General features: G+C 47.8%; 1 protein-coding gene across 1 annotated transcript in view; it reads right to left on the bottom strand.

The window, feature by feature from the left end:
* KANK2 (KN motif and ankyrin repeat domains 2) overlaps positions 1-23,363 on the bottom strand; it is a 43,710-nt gene that overhangs the window by 4,578 nt on the left and 15,769 nt on the right. The window contains exons 2-10 of the mRNA XM_081176269.1: positions 13,091-13,212; positions 10,425-11,092; positions 8,858-9,722; positions 6,154-6,267; positions 4,988-5,090; positions 4,265-4,501; positions 3,703-3,790; positions 2,519-2,738; positions 583-725 (exon numbers count right to left, since the gene is read on the bottom strand). Coding sequence (XP_081032395.1) covers positions 583-725; positions 2,519-2,738; positions 3,703-3,790; positions 4,265-4,501; positions 4,988-5,090; positions 6,154-6,267; positions 8,858-9,722; positions 10,425-11,092; positions 13,091-13,130 — 2,478 coding nt within the window. The 5' untranslated portion in view covers positions 13,131-13,212. The remainder of the gene's footprint in view (positions 1-582; positions 726-2,518; positions 2,739-3,702; positions 3,791-4,264; positions 4,502-4,987; positions 5,091-6,153; positions 6,268-8,857; positions 9,723-10,424; positions 11,093-13,090; positions 13,213-23,363) is intronic.

Here is a 23,363-nt window from a genome sequence, read left to right as displayed (position 1 = left end):
AGTGTAAGTTGCAGTTATATACTAGGGCCAGGGTTGGATGGGGTGGGGTGAGAATTGAGGGTGAAGGCTGCTGCAATCTCTGGCTCATCAGAATCGCTTGCCTCTGTTTTGTGCACAAAACTTAAATGCTGGGGGAGGAGGAAGCTCTTGATTTAAGTGTGATTTGGCACCCTAAACATTATGATCCAGCTTGCAAAAAAGAAAGAAAGAAAAAACTCCAACTGAGAGTACAAAAATCTGAAAAGCGTTTCACAATTACCTTAACTTGCAATCAAGCCGGGGCCTGCAAAGCTTTCAAGAAACTGAGCTGTTTTGCAAAGTGTGTTGCTTTGCTTTGACAGGAGCGTTTCCTGAATTGCCAGTGATGCTGTTTACGAAACCTCAGTAAGGCAAACATGTGCAAATGAGGAATGGGGGAAGAGAATCAGGCTTTAAAACCTCACTTGTGCCCTCAGAGCAGAAGAATTGGTGGCTTTGAGCACCCCACCCTGGCCAAAGCAGAAACCTTTGGAAGGCTCTCTCATCACCTGACTTCCACATCCACCTCCCTGTCCTGCGAGAAAGTGCTAACCATTTGGATACCTGGCTGGCTTTGGCATTTACGTTGCCCATTTTCAGCAGCTGCACAATTGTGTCCATGTCACTCTCTGAGCGGGAAGCAGCCAGTGCCGTCAGCATGATGGCCGTATAGCCGGCTTTGTTCTGTTGGTCCACGTGGCACAAACCTAGAAAGGCAAAGGAATCAACAAGAAGACTCATCCCTTTGGAACGAAAGATTTAGAGTGAATGGGTTGTGTAGCCCCTAAGGCTGGCCTAAGACATTGCCATCAGGCACCTGCCTGAGCCTGTTTTCAAAACTATCCATGGAAAAAGACCCCCCTAACCTAGCCAGATAGTTGCTGTGATTATTGTGAGCTACTTCCTGATGTTTTGCCTAGATCTTCGTTCTATCACTTCCTGCACAGACAGACATCAGTCATTGCACCCACTTCCCCTTGATTTAATCCACCCCCCTTCTTACTCTTATTCATTTCATGTTTTTACCACTTTATATTTTTATGGAAAAACCTCAAAGCGGTTAACAACCCATCAAAACATCAAAGTATACATTCAGGGCAACACAATTAACAGGAAACTAAAATATTAAAGATTTCAAAATAAAACATTGCAAAGGAGGTCAACTACAGAAGGCACGTTTAACACAGCAAAGTTAACCCAAAAAATAAATAAAATAAAACCTTACTAAAGGAAGTCAAGTATAAAATTCACATTTAAAACAGCATAGTTAGCAAGAGAATAAAATATTACCATAAGCATAGAACATATCAACTGGGCAGTGGCTGTGGAAGCTCAGGCTCAATGACCGGGATCTGCACTCAGAGACAGCCAAGACTGTCTGAAGTTAAAACTCCCAGCCGACTCCTCTTTCTCCCTCTCTCTCCAGTGGAGTGGAGTAGCATTGGGCTCTGGCGTCAGAAAGCCAGCTTCAAAGCCCCACTCAACATATAGCTCACTGGATGGCCTTTTTTATGTCACAAGGTTGTAGAGAGAGCTAAAGAGCCATTCTAGCTCTTTGGAGGATTGATGACAATGAATGTCATGAATCAGGAAGGGCAATATGTCGCCCTCCAGATGTTGACCAATGCCCATTGCATGGCCAATGATTAGGGATCATAGAATTGTAGAGAAATACCAACCAAAGAACAATGGTAAGAGAAGTTGATGAACCATGCAGAACTGGTAAAAATGACAGATAGACTAAGAGAAAAAGACAACAGAGACTTTGAAAAAGACTGGGAACCATTCATATTATATTTGCAAAAACAAAGAAAGTCAATAGACTTGATGGCAGGATTTAAATAAACATTCACACTATCAGCATTAGAAAATGTTTAGAAGATAGTGAAATATGATGGTGTATTTACTTTTATTTTTATGTTTTTAGGCTTGATGTTATGTTATTAATAACTTTTTCTGTTGAGAGATAGCAAAGTAGCAAACCAGAAGCGGAAGTTGGGGGAAGCCTTGGAGGGGAGGGAGGGAAGAATATATAGTAAATGTTAAGAATTTGAGATGTATGTAATGAATGAAAAAGGAAAAATGAATAAAATTAAAAAAGAAAAGAATTGTAGAGTTGGAAGGCACCCTGAGGGCCAACTAGTCCACCCCCCTCCCCGCAATGCATGGTCCCCCGTCCAATTTGAAACCAGAGCGGACCCAGCTTAGCTTTGCAAGTGTGCTAGCAGTTTTATTGCTGCACCACTAGGAGGAAGATGGGAGGTATAGTCCAGCAACATCTGGAGGGCATCAGGCTCCCCATCCCTGCCATAAATAGCTAGCCTGATTGGACACCCAAATGGTGGCAGGCACGAGCTTCAGGCCACATGGAGTTCCAAAGGTGCTGAGCAGTTGAAGCACAAGAAGCTGCAGCAAAAGGGATGCCCCAGTGAACCACCAAGCTGTGGGCCAGCCCGCCTCTGGATTCCAGATTTCCCCATTTCTCTCTATGCCCACCTACCTGTTTCAAGAAGCTTTGTGACCACTGGGAAGTTGGAATGTGAGACAGTGTAGTGGAGGGCCGTGTTGCCGTTGGCGTCGGCCATATTGATGATGAATTCCAGCAAGTGTGGGGAGATGCACCGGAAGGCAGCCAAGTGCTGCGAGACCAATTCTGGATCCGCTTCTTTGTGGCAGGAAAGCCTCAGCCAATAGTGGAGCACGGCAGTATAGGCCAATTTCTATGGAAACACAGGAAGGAAAGGGCAGCCGTGGCAACTGTCAGGTGTGTGAAGCTGTTACGTCCCACTTTTTTGTCTTCTTTGCTAGACGCTTTTGGGTCTCCTCGGGCGTCTCCCCCTCTGCAAACACCATGGCAAACAGGAGGAGCAGTCCCAATTAGTGGTTGGGAAAGGGATTGTGTGGCAGGCTCACTATCTCATCGGAAGCCCCGCCAGTTCCTGATAGCCAGGGTGGAAGACAGTGGTTGTGGGGTGCTTTGGTTTTGCTTTCGCAGCTGAGGAATCAGGGACTGGGAGCACTGGGGATATTGACAAGGCCTTAGAACCCATCCGGTCCAAGGCCTCTGGGCCCTTGATCTGTTGAATACTGCTGGGAGATCTTCTTCCTGCCCCTTTTTCTGCAGCAAAGCTGCCCCTCCCTGTTCCACCCCAGCAGCACTCCTCCTCATCTCCCCACAAGCAATAAACTTTGGGGCCCTAGGTTTAGAGCCTTAATACACTTTTAATTTGGTTTAACCAGCATGGTTTCCCAAAGGAAGCCAACCCCAGGGAACTGTGGTTCCGTGAAGTGGCAGGGAAGCCCCTGTGCAAATGGCAAATCTGGGAGTTCTTCTCTAAGAGATAACCTCCTCTCCATGTCGATAGGGATCAAATGGTTTCTTTAGGTCTCTCTGAGCCAGCAAAACGCCTTTCCATGAAATCAGGAGCCTCTACAGCAGCGGTTCTCAACCTGTGGGTCCCCAGATGTTGTTGGACTACAACTCCCATCATCCCTGAGCTCTGGCCTTGCTAGCTAGGGATGATGGGAGTTGTAGCCCAATAACATCTGGGGACCCACAGGTTGAGAACCACTGCTCTACAGTATCACAGATGCCAACAACAACAAATGAGAGCTATGCTCCCACTTTAAGCTCCCTTCCACCCTCCAGAGCTTCCGCCCTCCAGAATGAGAGGGCAGGTATACCATTTCTTCGTCCATGTGTTCATTGGGGCTCTCCAGGTATTTCTGAAGGACTTCACAAGCTGAAAGCAGCTCCTTGCTGAGTCCTGTCCTGGAATGGGTAGATAGAAAGAAGAACACAGGGGAAGTTAGTTTTTGGACAGTGAGTTCCTGTGAGAGAGGAAGACAGGTGTAACATTATAAACTCTGCTTATGTTACAGCTATGCGCTATGAAAATCTGACTATGAATTTCCTGTCCAGAGTAAAAGAGAGATATCTGAACAGCGACTGAAGACGATATGTGCAAAGCTTCAGTGATCTCAACCGTTCCCTTTCTGCTGCCTCACTTTTCTTCCCTGTATTCTGGTTTTTAAAAATTGCCCTTCCTTCCATTCATGATACTCCAGTTCTGGCCAAAATATTAGCAAATGGTATTTGTGAGAATGAGCAAGAGGCGGTACACGTTCTATGTGTATTGAATCATTCATTCTGGGAGTAAAGTTTTCTTTCTCCAGAGAAGAGAATGTGGAATATTTGGGGCGCAAAGTCATGACAGCCGGGAAGACGCCCAAGGCTGATGGTTACCCTGTTTTGCCTGGTGGCTCCTTGCTGGCGCTTTCTGCGGCTGGCATCTCCCCGCTCTCGGCAGAGACTCCAGGGCGAGATACGGCTGCGGCTGTCCCAGGCAGCTTTGGGGGCTCCACTGCCATTGCCTGGGCTGCAGGGAGCCCCTCGCTTGCCTCATGGTATTCGCTCTCGGTGCTTTCATTGTCCGAGACGTTCTCAGCTGTGCTGGAGTCTTCAGAGGAGGTGGACTCATACCTGGGGTGGGGTGGGGGCAACAAGGGAGTGAGAAGGAAAAACAGAGAAAACAGTCCTAGGCGCCAGCACCCCCCCACCCCCCACCCCCAGAGCAGAGAGGAGAAATAGGGAAACCTCCTGAAAAGCTCTGTGCCTAGTTCTGCCTAGCTCTGTGCCATTAGAGCACTTCAGGGCAGAGGATTTCCCAGGTGCCAGGTGTGCTGATCTTGTATCACAAGCCACATGGGGACTGAAAATACCTCCTAGCTCCTGCAAGTGGAAATCCTGCAAATAGCACAACTCTGGCGCAAAATCCCACACCTCTGTGTGTTTTGTTTTGTGGTGGCGGCGATATTTGCCTTCCTACATTCCAGGTTTAGGGTGAAATCAGGCAACCAGGAGTGTGGGAAACTGCTGCCACCGCCTGGCTGCAGCCTCACTGGACTCAAGAGCCAACTGGAAGGCTCTCATTCTATTTTTATTTTGGGAGCAGAGGCTTCGCCATACCCTCCATTGACACCAACAAACTGCAGGCTCTTCTTGCTGGCCAGAAGCTCTGTAGGATCCTCCTTCTTCTTCATGATCGACCGAATCCCTGCTGTGAATGAAGCTGTGGGGAAATGGAGGAGGTGGCAGCAGTCCATTAGAGTGTATTCTTATTCTTATTCTTATTATTATAGTTTATATACCGCCCTATACCTGGAGGTCTCAGGGCGCTTCACAGAAAAGATCACAACACATATAATCAGAATATAAGCAACAGCATATAAATAACACCCCCCCCCCCCAAAGAAAAGAGGCACATTTTAAAAGGGTATAGGATATCAACCAGATCAACCAAAGGTCTGGATAAAAAGGAACATTTTTTGCCTGGCGCCTAAAGGTGTATAATGAAGGCACCAGGCGAACTTCCCTGGGGAGAGCATTCCACAGACGGGGAGCCACTGCAGAAAAGGCCCGTTCTCATGTTGCCACCCTCTGGACCTCTTGAGGAGGAGGCACACGAAGGAGGGCCTCGGAAGATGATCTCGGGGTCTGGGTAGGTTCATATGGAAAGAGGCAGTCCTTGAGGTATTGTGGTCCTGAGCAGTTTAAGGCTTTATAGGTCAAAACCAGCACTTGGAATTGGGCCCGGAAACTACCACATTTTTCGCTCCATAAAATGCACCTGACCATAAGACGCACCTAGTTTTTAGAGGGGGAATGCAAAAAATATATATATTCGTTAAAGGGAGCGCTGAACAGAGCTTGTATGCATCCCAGGCTCTGCTCAGCACTCCCTTTCACAAGCCGCGTGGAGCTGACGGGCTGCCCTTCTCCCTCCTTGGGGAAAAGCCCCCAAGACCCGCACACACGCTCCACGCAGCTCTTTAAAGGGAGCGATGAGCAGAGCCTCCTGCCTACATTCGCTCCATAAGACGCACACACATTCCCCCTTACTTTTTAGGAGGGAAAAAGTACATCTTATGGAGCGAAAAATACAGTGATTGTTAGCCAGTACAGTCAGACCTGGATCGGTGTAATATGCTCAAACTATCTTGCTCCGGTGAACAACCTGGCCGCTGAATTCTGCACTAGCTGAAGTTTACGAACAGTCTTCAGAGGCAGCCCTACGTATATGGAAGGCTCTCTACGGAGGAGGCCATGGCACCTCTCTCCATCCCAGTCCTTACCTTGGTCCTCTCCCTCATCTCGTGCCTCTCGTTGAGGCTCCTGGGATATGCAGGGAGCCGCTTGCTCTGTCTGGAGGGAGTCAGGAACTGATTTCTCTAATGACCCATGAAGTTCTGGAAGAAGAGGAGAGAGGCAACTGCATCAGCACTAGCTTCTCTGAGGCATTACTCACCAGGTAGGATGTCATGGCTCCTGTACTGAGCTGGGCATCCTGACTTGGGCTCTGGCTCTACCTTGCAGACTCTCCTCTTGCAATCCTTCCACCCCACAGGCTGCCCACAGCTGCCACAATCCAAGGAAAGAGGGTGATCTCTTACTGAACTGGTTCTGTTGGTGTGAGGAGACCGTGCAAGATTTTGAGCTGCACCAAATCCTCCAGGAAGATGGAAAATCAGGCTGGTAAACAGTCATTTTGGAGATTTTGTTCACTGACCTCCAAAGGGGCAAATTTCCCTGTACGAACATTCGGCAACAGGTATTGTGAGGTGGGGAGTAGAGATCGGAAGCTTCATGCCCCAGGGGAAGAGATGCTTTCAAAGGATTCTGAGAAAATGTCCTCCAACCATTGTGTTTTGTTTTTCTGCCTACAGCGTTTCTGTGAGTTTCTGGTTGGTTCTAACAAAGGTACAGTGGTGCCCCGCAAGACGAATGCCTCGCAAGACGAAAAACTCACTAGATGAAAGAGTTTTCCGTTTTTTGAGTCATTCCGCAAGACGAATTTCCCTATGGGCTTGCTTCGCAAGACGAAACGTCTTGCGAGTTCTTGCGAGTTTGTTTCCTTTTTCCTAAAGCCGCTAAGCCGCTAATAGCTGCTAAGCCGTTAATAGCCGCTAAGCTGCTAATAGCCGTGCTTTGCAAGACGAAAAAACCGCAAGACGAAGAGATTCGCGGAACAGATTAATTTCGTCTTGCGAGGCACCACTGTATTGCCCAACTGTGAACATGTACAATGGCAATGTGTGAAATCAGCTCATAGCGTCCAAGGCCTTCAGTTCTTTCCCCCCAAACCTCTGGAATCCATGTAGCTGGATTCTCCACCAAGCAGCTGAAAATAAACTTGGAAAACCTTAACCATTTAATACAGCGCCCACAACAACCTCCCCCGGCTCATGCCCATATGTGGGCACCAAGCTCTCAGCAGCTTATCCCCAGGTGGCTAGAAGTTCAAATCCAGATTATTCTGGAGCTTCTGCTGTGGCCTTTATATGCTGAGCAAAGGATGCACCCAGTTCCAAGAGAATTAGGAGGGGCACCAGTCTCTTCTTGGGCTCTCCAGGGACGTGGAGCTCAAGCTGGTTCCTGACTCGTGAGAGCTCTTTTTCCACCAATTCTTTGTGGCATAGCTGGCTCATAAATGGAGCTTCCAATCATCTTTTCATTCCAGAACCTTTGATCTCACCCTGGGAACATCACAGACTATTTTAAGAGTTTCTCTTTCCCTTGCTCCTGCTATAAACAGCTGGTAAAAATCAGTGTATTAGTTACACAAAAGCCTTTTACGGGGCAGGGAGAAAACAGCCGAGCGTTGCCACTGATTTGAGTCCAGAGAGAGGGAGAAAGACGAGGGCGTGCATTTTCTGGTAAGCCCAGACAAGGAAGAGAAAAAAGGGCTGCCAGGACTCACTTTCCCTGCAGACTCACCAAAGCTGGGACTTTTTCCAGGCTGTTTTAATTCGATTGTTTTGTTCTCTGGCAGCTAGATTTAAGCTGGTATGGGGGGGTCATTTAAATTTGATATAGAGCTTTATACTTGGTAGGTTAAAAAAAAAAATCAATCAGTTCAGAGAATGCACCCAACCCATCTCAGCTTTTACAGGGTATTCCTGGCACGCCCAATTCAAAGGCAGCAGGTGAGCACAACATCCAGTCCACAAGTAAACAAAGAGAAGCATAGATTTGGGAGGCGGGGAGGAAGGAGAGTCAAGCTGCTTGTTCTCTTCTCTTGGCCAAGACTTTTGGGTCTCACATGACAACAGCACATCTGACGTGCTACAAACTGAATGGAAAGATCCTTACCACCATTTCCCCATTATTATTTTTGCTGTTTTATTATGTACCCTAAGGACATGGATGGGAGAACGCGGGTGGTGCTTTGGGTTAAACCACAAAGCCTAGGACTTGCTGATCAGAAGGTTGGCGGTTCGAATCCCCGCTATGGGGATATTGCTCGGTCCCTGCTCCTGCCAACCTAGCAGTTTGAAAGCACGCCAGTGCAAGTAGATAAATAGGTACCGCTCCGGCGGGAAGGTAAACGGCGTTTCCGTGCACTGCTCTGGTTCGCCAGAAGTGGCTTAGTCATGCTGGCCACATGACCCAGAAGCTGTATGCCGGCTCCCGGCCAATAAAGCGAGATGAGTGCCGCAAGCCCAAAGTCGGCCATGACTGGACCTAATGGTCAGGGGTTCCTTTACCCCTTTACCTTTACCTAAGGACTTGGATGAAGAAATGACAGAAAATGTTTATTTAGAGTGGGGAGCCCTAGTCTGAGTACTGGTGGGATTTGTGGGAAGAGTAACAGAATTGTAAGGTTGCAAGGAACCTTGAGGGCCACCTCATCTAACCTCCTGCAATGCAGGAAGATGCGACAGATTTTTCACAGTTGGGGTGAGTGTATTCTCCTTCAGAAACACACACACACACACACACACACACAGAGAGAGAGAGAGAGAGAGAGAGAGAGAGAGAGAGAGAGAGAGAGCTTACCTGCTGTATCTTGCTGTCCATTCCCATCTGTGCCAATGATGCTGATCTTTTTCACAGTGTGGAAGGTGGTAGCTGTGCTCTCTGCGCCAGCATGGACTGGGAACGTGGTCTCCATCACCTCGTTGCTGCGGTATGTGGCATAGAGCGGCACCATCGCTTCTTCCAACCCTGCGTCTTTGCCCGCCAAAGCTTTGAGGCTGGCATAGGACTCCTTGTTCTCCAAGCTCTGTGCCCTCTGCGGCCTGTGGTCCAGCCCTGTGGCTGTGCTGGCGGCGACCTCTGGCTCCCTTTCCACTTGGACAACCTTGACTGTATCTACCCGAATGGGGACTTCCTGGGGCCTCTGAAACTCTCTGCCACCCCCTTGTCCCGGACCCTCTCCCCCTACTTCCCATTCTCTCAGGCCAACACTGAACGTTCCTTTGCCCTCCTTCTCCTTGCCCTGCAGCTCCAGTTTCTGCTGGGCGGCTTGAAGTTCTTGGAGCGCCCTCTTCAGCTGCACCTCTAGCACGGCAATCTTGGCGGACAGGGCCTGAACCGCCTGGCGCTGGCTCTCCTCCTCCGGGGAAGGCAACCCCAACTCCTCCTCCTTGACCACCACCCCAACATCGCACCTCCCCACCTCTGCCTCTTCGGCTGACATGCCCACGCCCACTGACCTCACTTCCTTCTTGTCCATCCTGCCTCCTGCATCAGGCCCCGCACTGCCCTCCTCATTTCCACCAGCCCCCTCCTCGGGGATATCTATGTAGAGCTCCCCCCTGGATTTTCCTTTGCCGAACCCCCCCGGGTGCCCCAAGAACTTCTGGCTCTTGAGCTGGACACTCAGCTGCCGCTTCTCCTCCTGCAGCACCGAGATCTTCACCTGCAGCACATGAAAATGATGTATCGTTGGTACTTAATTCCGAGTAAAACAGCAAAAATGTATAGGACAAGTTCAAATATTTGCTGGAAATGTAAAGAAAAAGAAGGCACCTTTTACCATATGTGGTGGAAGTGCAAGGTGGTAAAAGAATTCTGAGGAACGCTATATAATGAATTGGAAAAAACAATGTTTAAAATAACTTTTGTTAAAAAACCAGAAGCTTTTTTTAGGTGCAGAAATACTAAAGGAGCACAAAAGACTGTTTCTGTACACAACGACAGCTGCATGGATGCTCTTAGCCACAGAGATGGAAGGAAGACAAAGTTCCCACCAGAGAGGAATGGAAGGCCAAACGGATGGTGAAAATCAGAAACCAGGAAGACCAGAATTTCAACAAAGAATGGGGGAAATTTATAATTTACCTTGGAGACCACTGTAAACACTTGAACTCTTTAGCAGGATTTGAATAACACTTGCAGTGTAACAAGAACTAGGGATATATGGGGTACTTAAAATTTGTAGTGGCTTAAAATATGCAGCAGAAAAGGACTAGTGATGGAACCCATGGAAGGGTGGGGGGAAGAAGCCCAGAGATTCGGGCGAATCTTTGTTTATTTACCTTTTTATTACTTACGACTTTGAATGTAAATTTTAATATGTAAAACCAAATAAAAAGTTATTATATAAAAGAGAGATCTTCACCTGTAGCACTGGGATCATCTTGACCTGCTCCTCCAACTGGCGCAGCTTCTTCAAGGCTACGGCCATCTGCTCCCGGACATGCTGGAGGTGACCTGGCGTTGGGGAGACTGGGGTGGAGAGTCCTGAGCCGATGGGCGTGAACTGCCCAGGGGCGCCTTGCTGTGAGCCATTGTAGGAAGTCTGGCGGGAAAGGCACTGGCTTCCTACCAAGGAGCTTGTTGATCCAGACACGCTGCTGTGGAGGCTCCCGAGACCACCTGCCCTGGTCCTTTCTCCATCTCCAGAATCCGCCTGGTCTTCTAGCTTCTTCCTGGCATCCAGCAAGGTCTTCTCCACGCGGGCATTGAAGCTGCCGGGCGTGGCGTACTGTGGGTAGAAGCTGCGCCCGCAGTAGGAATAGGAGGAGTGGCGGCTATCCATGCTGGCGTTGGAGCAGAGGGACTCGGTGGAGGTCCACCATGAGCCAGTGTAACCATAGCCTCTTGGCAGGGAGCTGTAGCGTGGTCGGCGGTGGACGGGAATGCGCTTGATGGTGTGGCCCTTCTCAATGTCATCCACATATTTGAGGAAGTCCAGGTCCAGGCGGTAGCCATAGGGAGTCTCCACGGAATAGGGCAAGTCCTGCTCCTTCCCATGGAAGGCCGTAGCAGAGGCGGGATTGGCCTTCCCTGCAAGAGCACAGGGGGTAAGAGATCAGCTTAAAACATTCCTTTGTTTTTGTAATTAGTTGAGCACCCGTAAGAATGCACTGATCATCTCAAATACATGGTGAAGTTGGGACCATCATGTCCTGGCTCAACAAACATACCTGAAGGGGCATCTCCACCCCCATCGATCAGCCCAGACACTGAGGTCCAGCTCCGAGGGCCTTCTGGCAGTTCCCTCACTGCGAGGTTACAGGGAACCAGGCAGAGGGCCTTCTCGGTAGTGGCACCCGCCCTGTGGAACGCCCTCCCATCAGATGTCAAGGAAATAAACAACTATCATGTACTAACTTTGGAGCAATTGAGGCGTTTATGATTTTTCAGTGGCACCACAGGAGTTCTTCCACTGACAAGTGGCACCAATTTCAAACAAGTGAAGGTTGGGTGAAAATGACAATTTTGATTTCTTTCAGTTCTCATTTTCCCAGTCTTAAGTTCACTTCACATTTCCACCGCAGTCTGCAGCATGTCTCCTAAAATACTCATTTTCTAATGCACGTTCTCCTAACATACAGTATTTTTGTATGCTGCCTTCACTAATAGGTGCATTTCTATGTACTCTTCACCTGAGTATTTTACATTTTTCATTTCCATATACACTCTGGTCAGTGACCGAAATAAATCTATTCATTCATTTCTGTACAAATTACTTGAATGGCAAAATCTGGAGGAGTGTGAATTTTGAAAGATGGCAGTGTTTTTGAAAGTGTGAATTACCGTATTTTTCCGAGTATAAGACGCCCCCATGTATAAGACGATTCCTAATTCTGGGGACTCAAAATTAAGACAATGCACTATGCACTATCCGTGTATAAGACAACGCAACTTCAAAAATTTAGGAAAAAATATAGTCTTATATACGGAAAAATATGGTAAGTGGATTTGCCTTTGAGTGCAAACGTACTCTTATTTCTCCCCATATGTAAGGGTTTAAAGTCTGTAGCCTGTATTTCCCTCAGTTGTGTGTGTGTTGAATTTCTGTTTTCTTGGTAAATCAGCAAGTCTTTCTTCTTTTTCTTCTTCTTTTTACACAACTATAGAAAAAGCCAATTGATGTTTGCTCTGATTTGGTGCTAAAGAGCAGGTTTTCCCAGCAGAAAGCGGTGAGAGAAACAGAAGTGTGGACCAACCCTACACATTAAGAGCTTTATTTTGAAGCCTCAGCTTATTTCTCTACAACTTAACAGCTGATGACAGCGGAATGCCTACAATAGCTCATGTGACCCCCATGTCCCAGTAGATTCTCTTGTTTTTAGTATGGTACAGTGGTACCTCGGGTTAAGAACTTAATTCGTTCTGGAGGTCCGTTCTTAACCTGAAACTGTTCTTAACCTGAAGCACCACTTTAGCTAATGGGGCCTCCCATTGCCGCTGCGCCGCCGGAGCACAATTTCTGTTCTCACCCTGAAGCAAAATTCTTAACCTGAGGTACTATTTCTGGGTTAGCAGAGTCTGTAACCTGAAGCGTATGTAACCCGAGGTACCACTGTACTGCTTTTGTGTGGAGGCTCAAGATGAATCAGACATTTTCCAGAAGCAGCATAAAATATTTTAAAAATCAAATTATGGAAGTTACGAAACCCACAGGGAAAACTTCAAAATGGTGTACACAGACTCTGGGGTGCAGGACTATTCAGGGCCACAATACATTTTGAAAGGCTAATAATTTGCCTTCAGTTTTGTAGTAACAATTCTTTACACAGCTGCATTTCTTAATTTTGGGAACATGGGGTGGGGGGTGTGATTATGGGGACTGCCCTGATGAGCCCCTGCACTTCAGAATATACCACTACTGCTTCCTATCAACCTCTGCATCAAATACCCTCTCCCTATCAAATCTAGGAAATGGATCTTCAGAATTTTATTTGAGGGTTGGCCTTACATCACATCCAGCAGGCCTGATGCCCCATCTTGCAGTTTTATCTGTCCAAACGAAAAGTGTTCACGCACATGCACACATACCTGGGAAAGCAGTGGTCTCCATGTGCAGAACCTGCGCCATTCTTGAATTTTGGCCCCAGGTCAAAGTGTGTGTCCAAAGCAACAAGGAAGCTCTTTCAGAGTACAGCGAGGAGCCACACAGCCTGTGAAGAAAAGCAGGTTAAATCCACATGTGCCAGATATGAGACTATATTATGAGGCAGCCTGTTTTTGTTGGTTGAAGGAATGGATGACATTAGAGAACTCACATATTTTAGACTTAGAAGGTCATGACAATATTTTTGGCCGGCAAGCTTATTTCAGATATGAAAAGGTGACAGTTCATAAAGGATTTACAAATCATATAATTAGGAAAATTATTCCATTGTTGAACGATGGAACTCATTGCTACAGGAAGCAGTGAGGGCCACCTACCTAGTTGGCTTTAAAAGAGGGTTAGGCAAATTCATTGAGGAGAGGGCTATTGTTGGCAACTAGTCATGATGGCTATGCTCTGCCTCCATAGTTGGAAGAAGTATTGCTGCTGGAAACTGCAGGAGGGGACACTGCCCTTCTACTCAGATCCTGCTGCCAGGTTTCCCACAGGCATATGGCTAGCCTTCATTTTCAAATGAAGGCAAATGTCCTACAAATATATAGAAAATAGTAAAAAAAAAAAAAAAAGAAAGGTATAGGGCCCCTGGACAGTTAAGTCCAGTCAAAGGCGACTATGGGGTTGCGCCACTCATCTCGCTTTCAGGCCGAGGGAGCCGGCATTTGTCAACAGACAGCTTTCCAGGTTATGTGGTCAGCATGACGAAATCACTTCTGGCACAACAGAAACACCGTGACGGAAACCAGAGTGCATGGAAGAGCCGTTTACCCTCCTGCCACAGCGGTACCTATTTATCTACTTGCACTGGCGTGCTTTCAAACTGCTAGGTTCGCAGGAGCTGGGACAGAACAACTGGAGCTCACCCCATTGCAAGGATTCGAACCGCCGACCTTCTGATCAGCAAGCCCAAGAGGCTTAGTGGTTTAGACCACAGCGCCACCCATGTCCCATGAAAGAAAGAAAAAAAGTAAATACTGGTGGGAAGGAGGACTGATTGCTACAGAGGCATGAGAACAGGAGGACATCAGGATCAACAATGGGGCAAGGAGCAGCAGCAGGAGGAGGAGGGCTGAATGGTATTTATTGTTTTCTAATAGCCAGCCAAATCTTAGGCTGCGGCTCCCCAGTATAGTTAACATTTCTGGGGGAATCGCTGAGAAGCCATTAAAATTCTTTATCTCCTTATCCATTTTCTCCATTCTGGCCTCACATTCTCTGGTTGCAAAGCACAACCACAAGGAAGGGGGTGGCTGGGGAAGAGAGACTTCATTTGTGCGCTGTCTTTTCCCCCCGCCATCCCATGTCGGAACCCCCAGCCCAGCCCCAGAGCTGGGTCAGCAGATAGTCTCTCACTCCTTTCTTCCAGCTCCCTCCCCTGCCAAAACCTCAACGGCACTAGACGGTCCTGCTGCCTCAGCCCTGTTCCCACCACCCTGCTCCTTCCACGATCGAAGCCGAGGGCCTGGCAGATAGCGAGAGAGCACGAGCCTTCCCAGCCAGAATTCCTGTGTCAGAGCGAAGGAGGACCACAAAAATGAGCATCGAGAGCTGAGGCCTGGAGCGGGAGGTGCCACGACTTCAGCTGCAGGCGGCTGGCCAAGAATGACTCTCTGACAAGGGAGGCTGCTGGGACTCCTCCGGTCTGGAAGCCCTAATCCCTGACAGGAGTAGGGGTTTGGAGAGGGAAACGAGCTCTGCGCATGCTCAGAGTCCCTTGCAAGTCCAGACATTGTGCTCCCCACTCCCTAACCTGTAGGCAAATAAAGGACCACAAAGACTGGCTTGGATAGAAACAGGCCACAACTTTTCATGGGGCAATCAAAAATAATCGCCCACTGGAAGTGACACGTAGGTCAATCCAGGTGGGGGTTTCCCCCCCTAAGACTTACATGAAATAGGGTGACCCCCCGCAGGACCATTCCCCCCAGATCCCTTTAATGGGATAGCCCAGAGTTTGGAGGGGCAGATGGAAAAGAGAACCTCCCCTCCATCCAAGACAAAGGACTGCTCCAATGCCCAACTCAGTTGTGATGACTGCTATGAGGTAGGCAAAACCACCGGGTTGGAGCCAATTGGCCCGGTGGACAAATTCCTACCCATCCCCATAAAACAGCAACCACCATAGCCACAGCAAAGTCCTTAACCATCAGCTTGAAGCAAGGGAGGAGGGGTGTGGAACCCAATGGGGAGAAAGCAGGTGGGGCCCCTGGTGAGGGCTGTTTAAATGGCCAGGGAGTGGACCCAAGGGAAGCCTTCCTGCTCTGTTGGCTCTGCCCCCCACCCCACCCCGTGTCCTAGTCTGCATCCCTATTTGCCAATCTGGTATGCAGGCTAGGATCTGGCTTCTGATAGGTGACATGGGTTTAAGCCCCCGCCCCCTATTTGGAAGGGACGCCAATGCCGTGATTCCCTTGTCTTGGAGAAGCCTCTGCCGCTCCATAACACCGCTGCCCCAAAAGGCTGAACAGATTTACTCTTCATAGTCATTTCACGTGCTTTAGGGCTAAACCCTGGAGAGATCCATAATTACCGTACTATTTGGTGTAATAAGGTATGGCAACTACCTTGGATGGCACAAATTCCTGGAGTAGAGACGGCCTGTCGTCTGCAGTTAATCATGAGAGCTAAAAAGAACCACCCACAAGGGCACGGCAGAATAAGTGAGGGTGGGGAGAGCAGCTCCCCTCTCATGTGACTGGCATCACATGGAAGCAGAATACATGAATTGGTCTTTTGCAGCACACACCATCTGAAAGGAGGTTCTGGCTGAGAGCTAGAACTGCATTTAACCAGCAATGTCATATTCAGGGGTGGTGGGTGGAGAGAATGCAAGGATATGGCTTCACTGAGCTATGATTCCCGCATTGCAGGGGGTTGAACTAAACGGGTCCCTTCCAACTCTACAATTCCATGATTCTATGATTCACGTTTACAAAGGAACATCCAGGAAACTTAAGAGGGCCAAATGCAAGCCGTACTTACCATGTCTGCTAAGGTCAGATCCAGCTGGCATCACAGGCTGTCAGGTGACTGACAAATGGGCAGCTCCACCGCCTGTCAAATGTGGCCTGTTGAGTTGGCCACAATCTGATCTGGCCTGCTGGCCAAATGTGGTTCCTCACTCCTAAGACTGGAGTCCTGGGGCTACTCACCACCCTGTCCAAAATGCATTGGTGGGGGCAAATGTCTTAGGAGCTCTCACTCCTATACAATAATCCCAGTTGGAGAGGAAATGTGAGTTTCCCTTCCCCTAAGGCCCTCCACTTCATTTGGGTGAATGAATGAGCAAAGCTTTGCTGCTCTAAAGAGGGAATGGGGAGTCACTTTATTACCGCACAAATATTCAAGGAGGAAGGGGCTAGCAATGCCTGTTAGATGCCCTGGCTGGGCATGGTGAGAGAGAGGTGGTCGCGTCAACAGCTCTGATGGTTGGATTCAACAGCTTTTCTCTGCCAGCAACAGCTGGCTCATCTCATCCGCACTGCTATCCAAACAGCCTGCAGCACAAAGCCATTACTCAGACACAGAAAGCAGCCAGATCCCACACATCTTCAGGCTGGGGAGGCGGGAGGGGGCACGATGTACTAAGTCATGGTGATGGCTTAAGAAGGAGTGAGGGGGCTTCATATCCCGGAGTCTTGCTGGAAGAACTCCAGTTGACCCTACTGCTGCCGGAGCAAATGACGACATCCTTTCCAAACCAAAACCACCTGCAATCCCTTCCCTATTTTTGGTTTCTGGGGCTGGTGGAAATGCAACAAGCCTTTCCGAAAGAGGGGCTCGCGTGCTGCGATTTGGGATGCGGCCAGCCATTACATCACAGCCACGCCTTTTGGGCTGCGCAGGCAAGGTGCTTGGCCAGATGTGAAGAGGACGCGTCTGGGAAATCTCTTGACAACTCTGCCTACCTCAACTCCAGTCTCAAAGGGTTTGCAACCCCGCACCCTCCCGCACGGGCAACCATAGTTCCTCTTTGTTTACTGGATGCCAGAAAAAGCTTGGCCTGTGGAATGTGAGCTGGCAAAGGGTGTGTAAATGGGAAAAGGGGTGTGTGTGTGTGTGTGTGTGTGTGTGTGTGTGTGTGTGTGAGAGAGAGAGAGAGAGAGAGAGAGAGAGAGAGAGAGAGAGAGAGGAGGAGGAGGAGGAGGAGGAGGAGTTTGGATTTGATATCCCACTTTATCACTACCCTAAGGAGTCTCAAAGCAGAAAAAATTGTCCTTTTCCTTCCTCCCCCACAACAAACACTCTGTGAGGTGAGTGAGGCTGAGAGACTTCAAAGAAGTGTGACTGGCCCAAGGTCACCCAGCAGCTGCATGTGGAGGAGCAGAGACGTGAACCCGGTTCCCCAGATAACGAGACTACCGCTCTTAACCACTACACACACTGAGAGACAGAGATAGAAAGAAACAGCCTAGGCAGCAAAGCAAATGATGGAACCACAATAGTCCTAGGTCTCCGTAAGGCCTGGTCTACAGGTTGATGGGGAAGGTAAGCAAAAAGATGCCAGCGGGGGGGGGGGGGAGAGAGAGATGAGCAAAGCAAACATACCAAGAGTTTGAATTTTGTCAAAGTTCTCATTTATTTAGAAAGGAAGCTGAGAAAAAAATATAATGACAGCTCTTACGTCATCACAGATATGAGTTCCAGGCAGGCTAAGCCTCTCTTTTTGGACAGCTGCATATTCCTACATTGCAAGGGGGTGGACTAGACTCTAGAATTCTGTGAATCTAGAATCAACTACTGGTAATAACTGAAAGGAGGAGATGCAATACTGGAGTGTCATGGTGTGCTCCCCAAGCCAGGAATAGGATCCAGGAATACTGGATGTTTATGTGTTTTAATCCATCCTTCTGTGATTACTGAACTACAGCTGCCTTTCCAGACACAGAAGAAGATTCAGTCACAATTCTCAGCTTTGTTAGTATTGCAGAGCCTGGGGCAGCCAGCCAGCCAGCCATCCACTTGGCTCTAAACCCCCAGCTCTTCTTCCTAACCTTCACAGAGGCGAATATTGCCAGCAGGGTCTCTGGTCCAGCTGACTGTGAACAAATCTCACTCCCTTAAATGCAGGAGCATAGCGTGGAAAGAATTTCGGCCTGGTGGCACATTTAGTCCCGTATTATATCAGCAAAGCATCTGTAGCCCAGGGAAAAGAGGGCTGCTTCCCATGCAAGCCAAGACAGCCATGAGGTTTCTTTCCAGAGCTGTAGCCAGGCAGACCTGCAACTCCTAGCAAAATTCCATGCGGTTTGGTCACACACAAACACCCACCAGAGCCACTGCCAGGGATCTGGAAAGTCTGAGGCAGGAAGGGGAATGACACTGAGTCATGGTTACGGATTTCATGCTTCTAAAACCATGCAACAAGCATTTGACCTCATGCAATAGGTTTCGGTTTGAGATGTCGGTTCTACTTGGCTTGAAAGGAACCAGCCTGTGGAGGTGGCTATAGGAAGGGACTCACATGTCAAACCTGGGGACTCTGCCCTGAAAGTGGGAAGGAGGCTGAGCCAAGGTTGCGCCCAAAGCAGACCTTGGAGAACATTCACACATAAGCTCTACTGTCTGCCCATGAAGCCACTATGCCCCGTATGGAACTAAGTGCTCATATCCACAACTTGTACTGCCATCAAAGCCTGACAGGCCTCATAGTACCGGCTCATCCTTGAAGTACGTGAAAGAGTGCATCTGAGCACACAAAGAGCACATATCCCAATTACCAAAGGCGTACCTAGGCTCCCTTGTGTCCTTGGAAAGTACCTCCACGGCTGGGACAGACCATGGACCAAAAACTCAAAAAGGATGCTTTTTGCTGCATTTGACTCCCTCTATGGCCATTGGGGTTGGGTCTGCTCTGCTCGGTCTCACCTCCTCTTCCTCTGTCAGACTGTCTGTCTCAGCACGCAGGCAGGTGGGCTCCTAGCCACTCTGAGACAGAGTGTATATTGTTTTTGCTCCCCAATGGGCCTGGTCCCTTGCTGGGGGCCAACCTGCCCAACCCATGGCAATGGCCCTGATAATGAATGAATGTTTGGAGTACATTTCCAGGCCAGGGAAATGTGCTTTCGAGGTTTCCTTGAGCCTTAGCACTACTCTAGTTACAAATTAACCACTGCATTGTGACTCTACCCTGACATGGCAGGAAGGACTAGGCTATCCAATGCACTGAGAGAGAGAAGATCATCACAGAATCATAGAATCGTAGAGCTGGAAGGGACCCCATGGGTAATCTAGTCCAAGCCCCGGTTTACAGGTGGTACATGACCCCAGTCAAACTGGCAAAAATCTATCATTTGCCCGACAATAAATGTTGGAAGTGTAAAGAGACTGAAGGTACTTTCTATCACCTTTGGTGGACGTGCCCGAAGATAAAGGCCTTCTGGGAAATGATCTATAATGAAATGAAAAAGGTACTTAAATGTACCTTTTCTAAAAAACCAGAGGCCTTCCTCTTGGGCATTGTCGGCCAATTGGTGACAAAGAAAGATAGAACTTTCTTCATGTATGCCACAACAGCAGCAAGAATACTCATCGCAAAGTATTGGAAGACACAAGATTTACCCACTTTGGAAGAATGGCAGATGAAAGTGATGGACTATATGACACTGGCCGAGATGACAGGCAGAATCCGTGATCAACGAAAAGAGACGGTGGAAGAAGAATGGAGAAAATTTAAAAGCTATCTTAAGGACTACTATAAACTTAATGAATGCTAAAATGTTGCGGTTTCTAGAAGCAAAAGGGTACAGGGATACAAGGCTAGACTATAAAAGAGGACTAAGATGACAGAGATTAGAAAGTAACAACTGGGACTTGCTAGTTGAATTATGGACATTGGGATGCAGAGAGGGGGGGTATGGGGAAGTTCAAGAAAAGAGGTTTATGAAAATATGTTTGAAACTATTCATGTATGTCTGTCACTTTTTGTGTTTGTTTGTTTTTCTTAAAAATGTTGTAAAACCAATAAAAATTTTATATATAAAAAAAAAAAATCTAGTCCAAGCCCCTGCAATGCAGGAATCACAGCTAAAGCATCCATGACAGATGGCCATCCAACCTCTGCTTAAAGGTAAAGGTAAAGGGACCCCTGACCATTAGGTCCAGTCATGGATGACTCTGGAGTTGCGGCTCTCATCTCGCTTTATTGGCCGAGGGAACCAGCGTACAGCTTCTGGGTCATGTGGCCAGCATGACTAAGCCGCTTCTGGCGAACCAGAGCAGCACACGGAAACGCCGTTTACCTTCCTGCCAGAGTGGTACCTATTTATCTACTTGCACTTCATGCTTTTGAACTGCTAGATAGGCAGGAGCTGGGACCGAGCAACGGGAGCTCACCCCCGTCGCGGGGATTTGAACCACTGACCTTCTGATCGGCAAGCCCTAGGCTCTGTGGTTTAACCCACAGTGCCACCTGTGTCCCTAACCTCTGCTTAAAAACCTCCAGTTAAGGAGAGTTCACCACCTCCCAAAGGAGTCTGTTCCACTGTCGAACAGCTCTTACTGTCAGAAAGTTCTTCCTGATGTTTAGTCAGAATCTCCTTTCTTGTAATCCATTGGTTCGAGCCCTACCCTCCAGAGCAGCAGAAAACAAACTTGCTGCATCTTCCATGTGACAACCCTTTAGCTATTTGAAGATGGCTAACATTTCTCCTCTCAGTTTCCTCTCTTCCAGGCTAAAGATATCCAACGCCCTCAACCATTCCTCACAAGGCTTTGTTTCCAGACCCTTCATCATCTTGGTCGCCCTCCTCTGCACATGTTCCAGTTTGTCAATATCCTTCTTAAATTGTGGTCCCAGAACTGGACACAGGACTCAAGGTGGGGTCTGGCCAAGGCAGAACAGAGAAAACCAAGCTGTCTAGCTTATACAATCAGTTAAGTCAAGTTAAGTCCCATGACAACACTTCATTCTCAAATTTGCTTCCATGACCAAGAAGAACTGTTTTTCCCTGGGAGTTCAATGCGTGATGAGCAATCAGATAAAGCAACTTCAGGGTTATCTTGCAAATGCAGAACCAGGTGAAGTTCAGAATGCAGCGCGAGTTAACAGTGACCTTGGGCTGCCAGCTGCACAAACAGAGCATGCCAAATTGATTCGGGTGGGCCAGGAAAGCACGTGGTAGGCAGAGTTTGCAAATGAGTACACAGCAAGAGTACAGTGTTTTGCACCATGACAAAACCTCACATATAACGAGTTTTACTTTTGAAGAGAGGGGGGAAATTGTGCCGCAGAAGTGAAAAGGAAGTGTGTTTGCAACTTACAAAATAAATAAATACGAAAGCTGACTAGTGTGGTGATGGGCTAATTGGGGAGAAGGACTGAAACATGCTATTCTGTACATGCATGTTCACACACATGGTCTACATGGCATTTGGAACTCCTGGCAAACTCAGCGTTAAAAAAAAAAGTCTCTGTAGACTATGTTTTTGTTGTAGCCAGCAGAGAACTGCAAGCCTGCCTTGTAGTAAGGGCATCTTCATTCTACTGTACCCCATACACGTGCCCTTTTCTGATAGTTATTGAAGATGACATCATAGCCAAAAGTGCCTATGACATTGGACAGGCGCAGTTCCAGGAAATTTTGGCAAGCAAGGCGGCTTGACCTGTTGAAAGAGATCACAGGTCCAAATCTTGAAGGGCTGTTTCCAGCTATTTGGAGAAGAGAAGGAGAGGGGGAAAAAAGATGAAAGAAGATGCTGTTTCAAAAGAGGAGGAACAGAGCACTGATATGAAGAGGGACCTGAATCTGTTCTCAGGACTATTCATCACTTTCCATTCACAAACAGGAGATCAAAGGGACTTCAAACACAAACACAATCTCTGACTACCTTCTATTTCAGCACCCAGTGAACTCTGATGCAAAGTCTTATGACGAAGCATCTCTTTTTTGCAGCAAACAGGAATGCTTGTCCCAAGAGTGATGCAGAAGTTGCTGTTTATTCTCTTTTGGTAAATTTGTGCAACTTTGACACTGCTCGAAATTTTCATGAGTGTGCCAAGGTAGGTCTCCTTGCCAGGCACCAGCAGTCAAGCAAACTGATATCATTCGGGATGTGCATAAGAAAGACAGCTTGCAGAGAAGTGTTCAAGAGAATAGGGGTGCAAGCGTAGAGTGATTCTCTCAGCATGGCTCTTTACCAACTGACTTCTTAAGAACTGATCCTTAACCCAAGACTGAACTGCTCGGGTTCCTTACAGAGAAAATCTCAAAGCGTACCTGCAGAAGCTCATGACCAGCAAACATGGAAAGCGAGTCATTTTGAAATATCAGCCATTTCAACATGGGTAATGTTGTTCCATGCAACTATGAATAAGTCCATTTGAGAATAATGCTCCTAGCTAGCATGGGATGCTGCTGTTGCTGCTGCGGCGGCCACTCATGGCTGCTCAAGATTCCTGATACAGTCTTTACTCTTTGAGTCTTTCTGTAGATTCCCACCAAGCTATCGCTGGTGAGCTCTGGTACTGGGAAGAACTATAGACACTAAGCTGCTCTATCGGCTGCCATGAAAGGGGAAGACCGTGGCATAGCCGTCCTTCATATTCATCCAGTATCACAACTAGTAAATGGAGATGACCAGCTCACAGGATGGGAAATGCAAAATATGATTCAAAACGGCTCTTTTGGTATGTATTAGAGCTAGGCTGAGTTAGCTTAGGGTTCGTCCACACTGCTGCTTGCCCTGTGCCAAGAAAACACGGGTCCAAGAGGTTTTCCATTTGCCCTGCCACTTTTCCTGGGGAAACCTTCTCTTTACTGCTGAATCGGACCAAACATCAATCCATGGAAAAGGGCATTGACATTTGCTCTAATTCAGAGGTAAAGAGCAGGTTTTCCCAGGGGAAAGTGACAGGCAGGACAAGAAGTGTGGACAAGTCCTTTGTTATTGTTCTTCTGTTTTGTAATTCCCAACAGTACTTTTCTAATTGTATTTATTTGCTGGAATATGGGCTCTTTTTATGCTGCTACTTTTAAGTATTTTAAAATTAAACTACCGTATTTTTTGTACCATAACACTCACTTTTTCCCTCCTAAAAAGTAAGGGGAAATGTCTGTGTGTGTTATGGAGGGAATGCCTATGGGTGGCATGCCTACGGATTTTCCGCCTCTAAAAACTACGTGCGTGTTATGGTCGGGTGCGTGTTATAGAGCGAAAAATACGGTATCTCTTCAATTCTCGTATAAGCCTTGGTATCAG

Source organism: Podarcis bocagei, assembly GCF_964188305.1.
Source record: "Podarcis bocagei genome assembly, chromosome: 17".
NCBI classification, from domain to species: domain Eukaryota; kingdom Metazoa; phylum Chordata; class Lepidosauria; order Squamata; family Lacertidae; genus Podarcis; species Podarcis bocagei.
The sequence above is the reverse complement of the archived record's forward strand: the minus strand, read 5'-3'. Positions and strand labels throughout refer to the sequence as shown.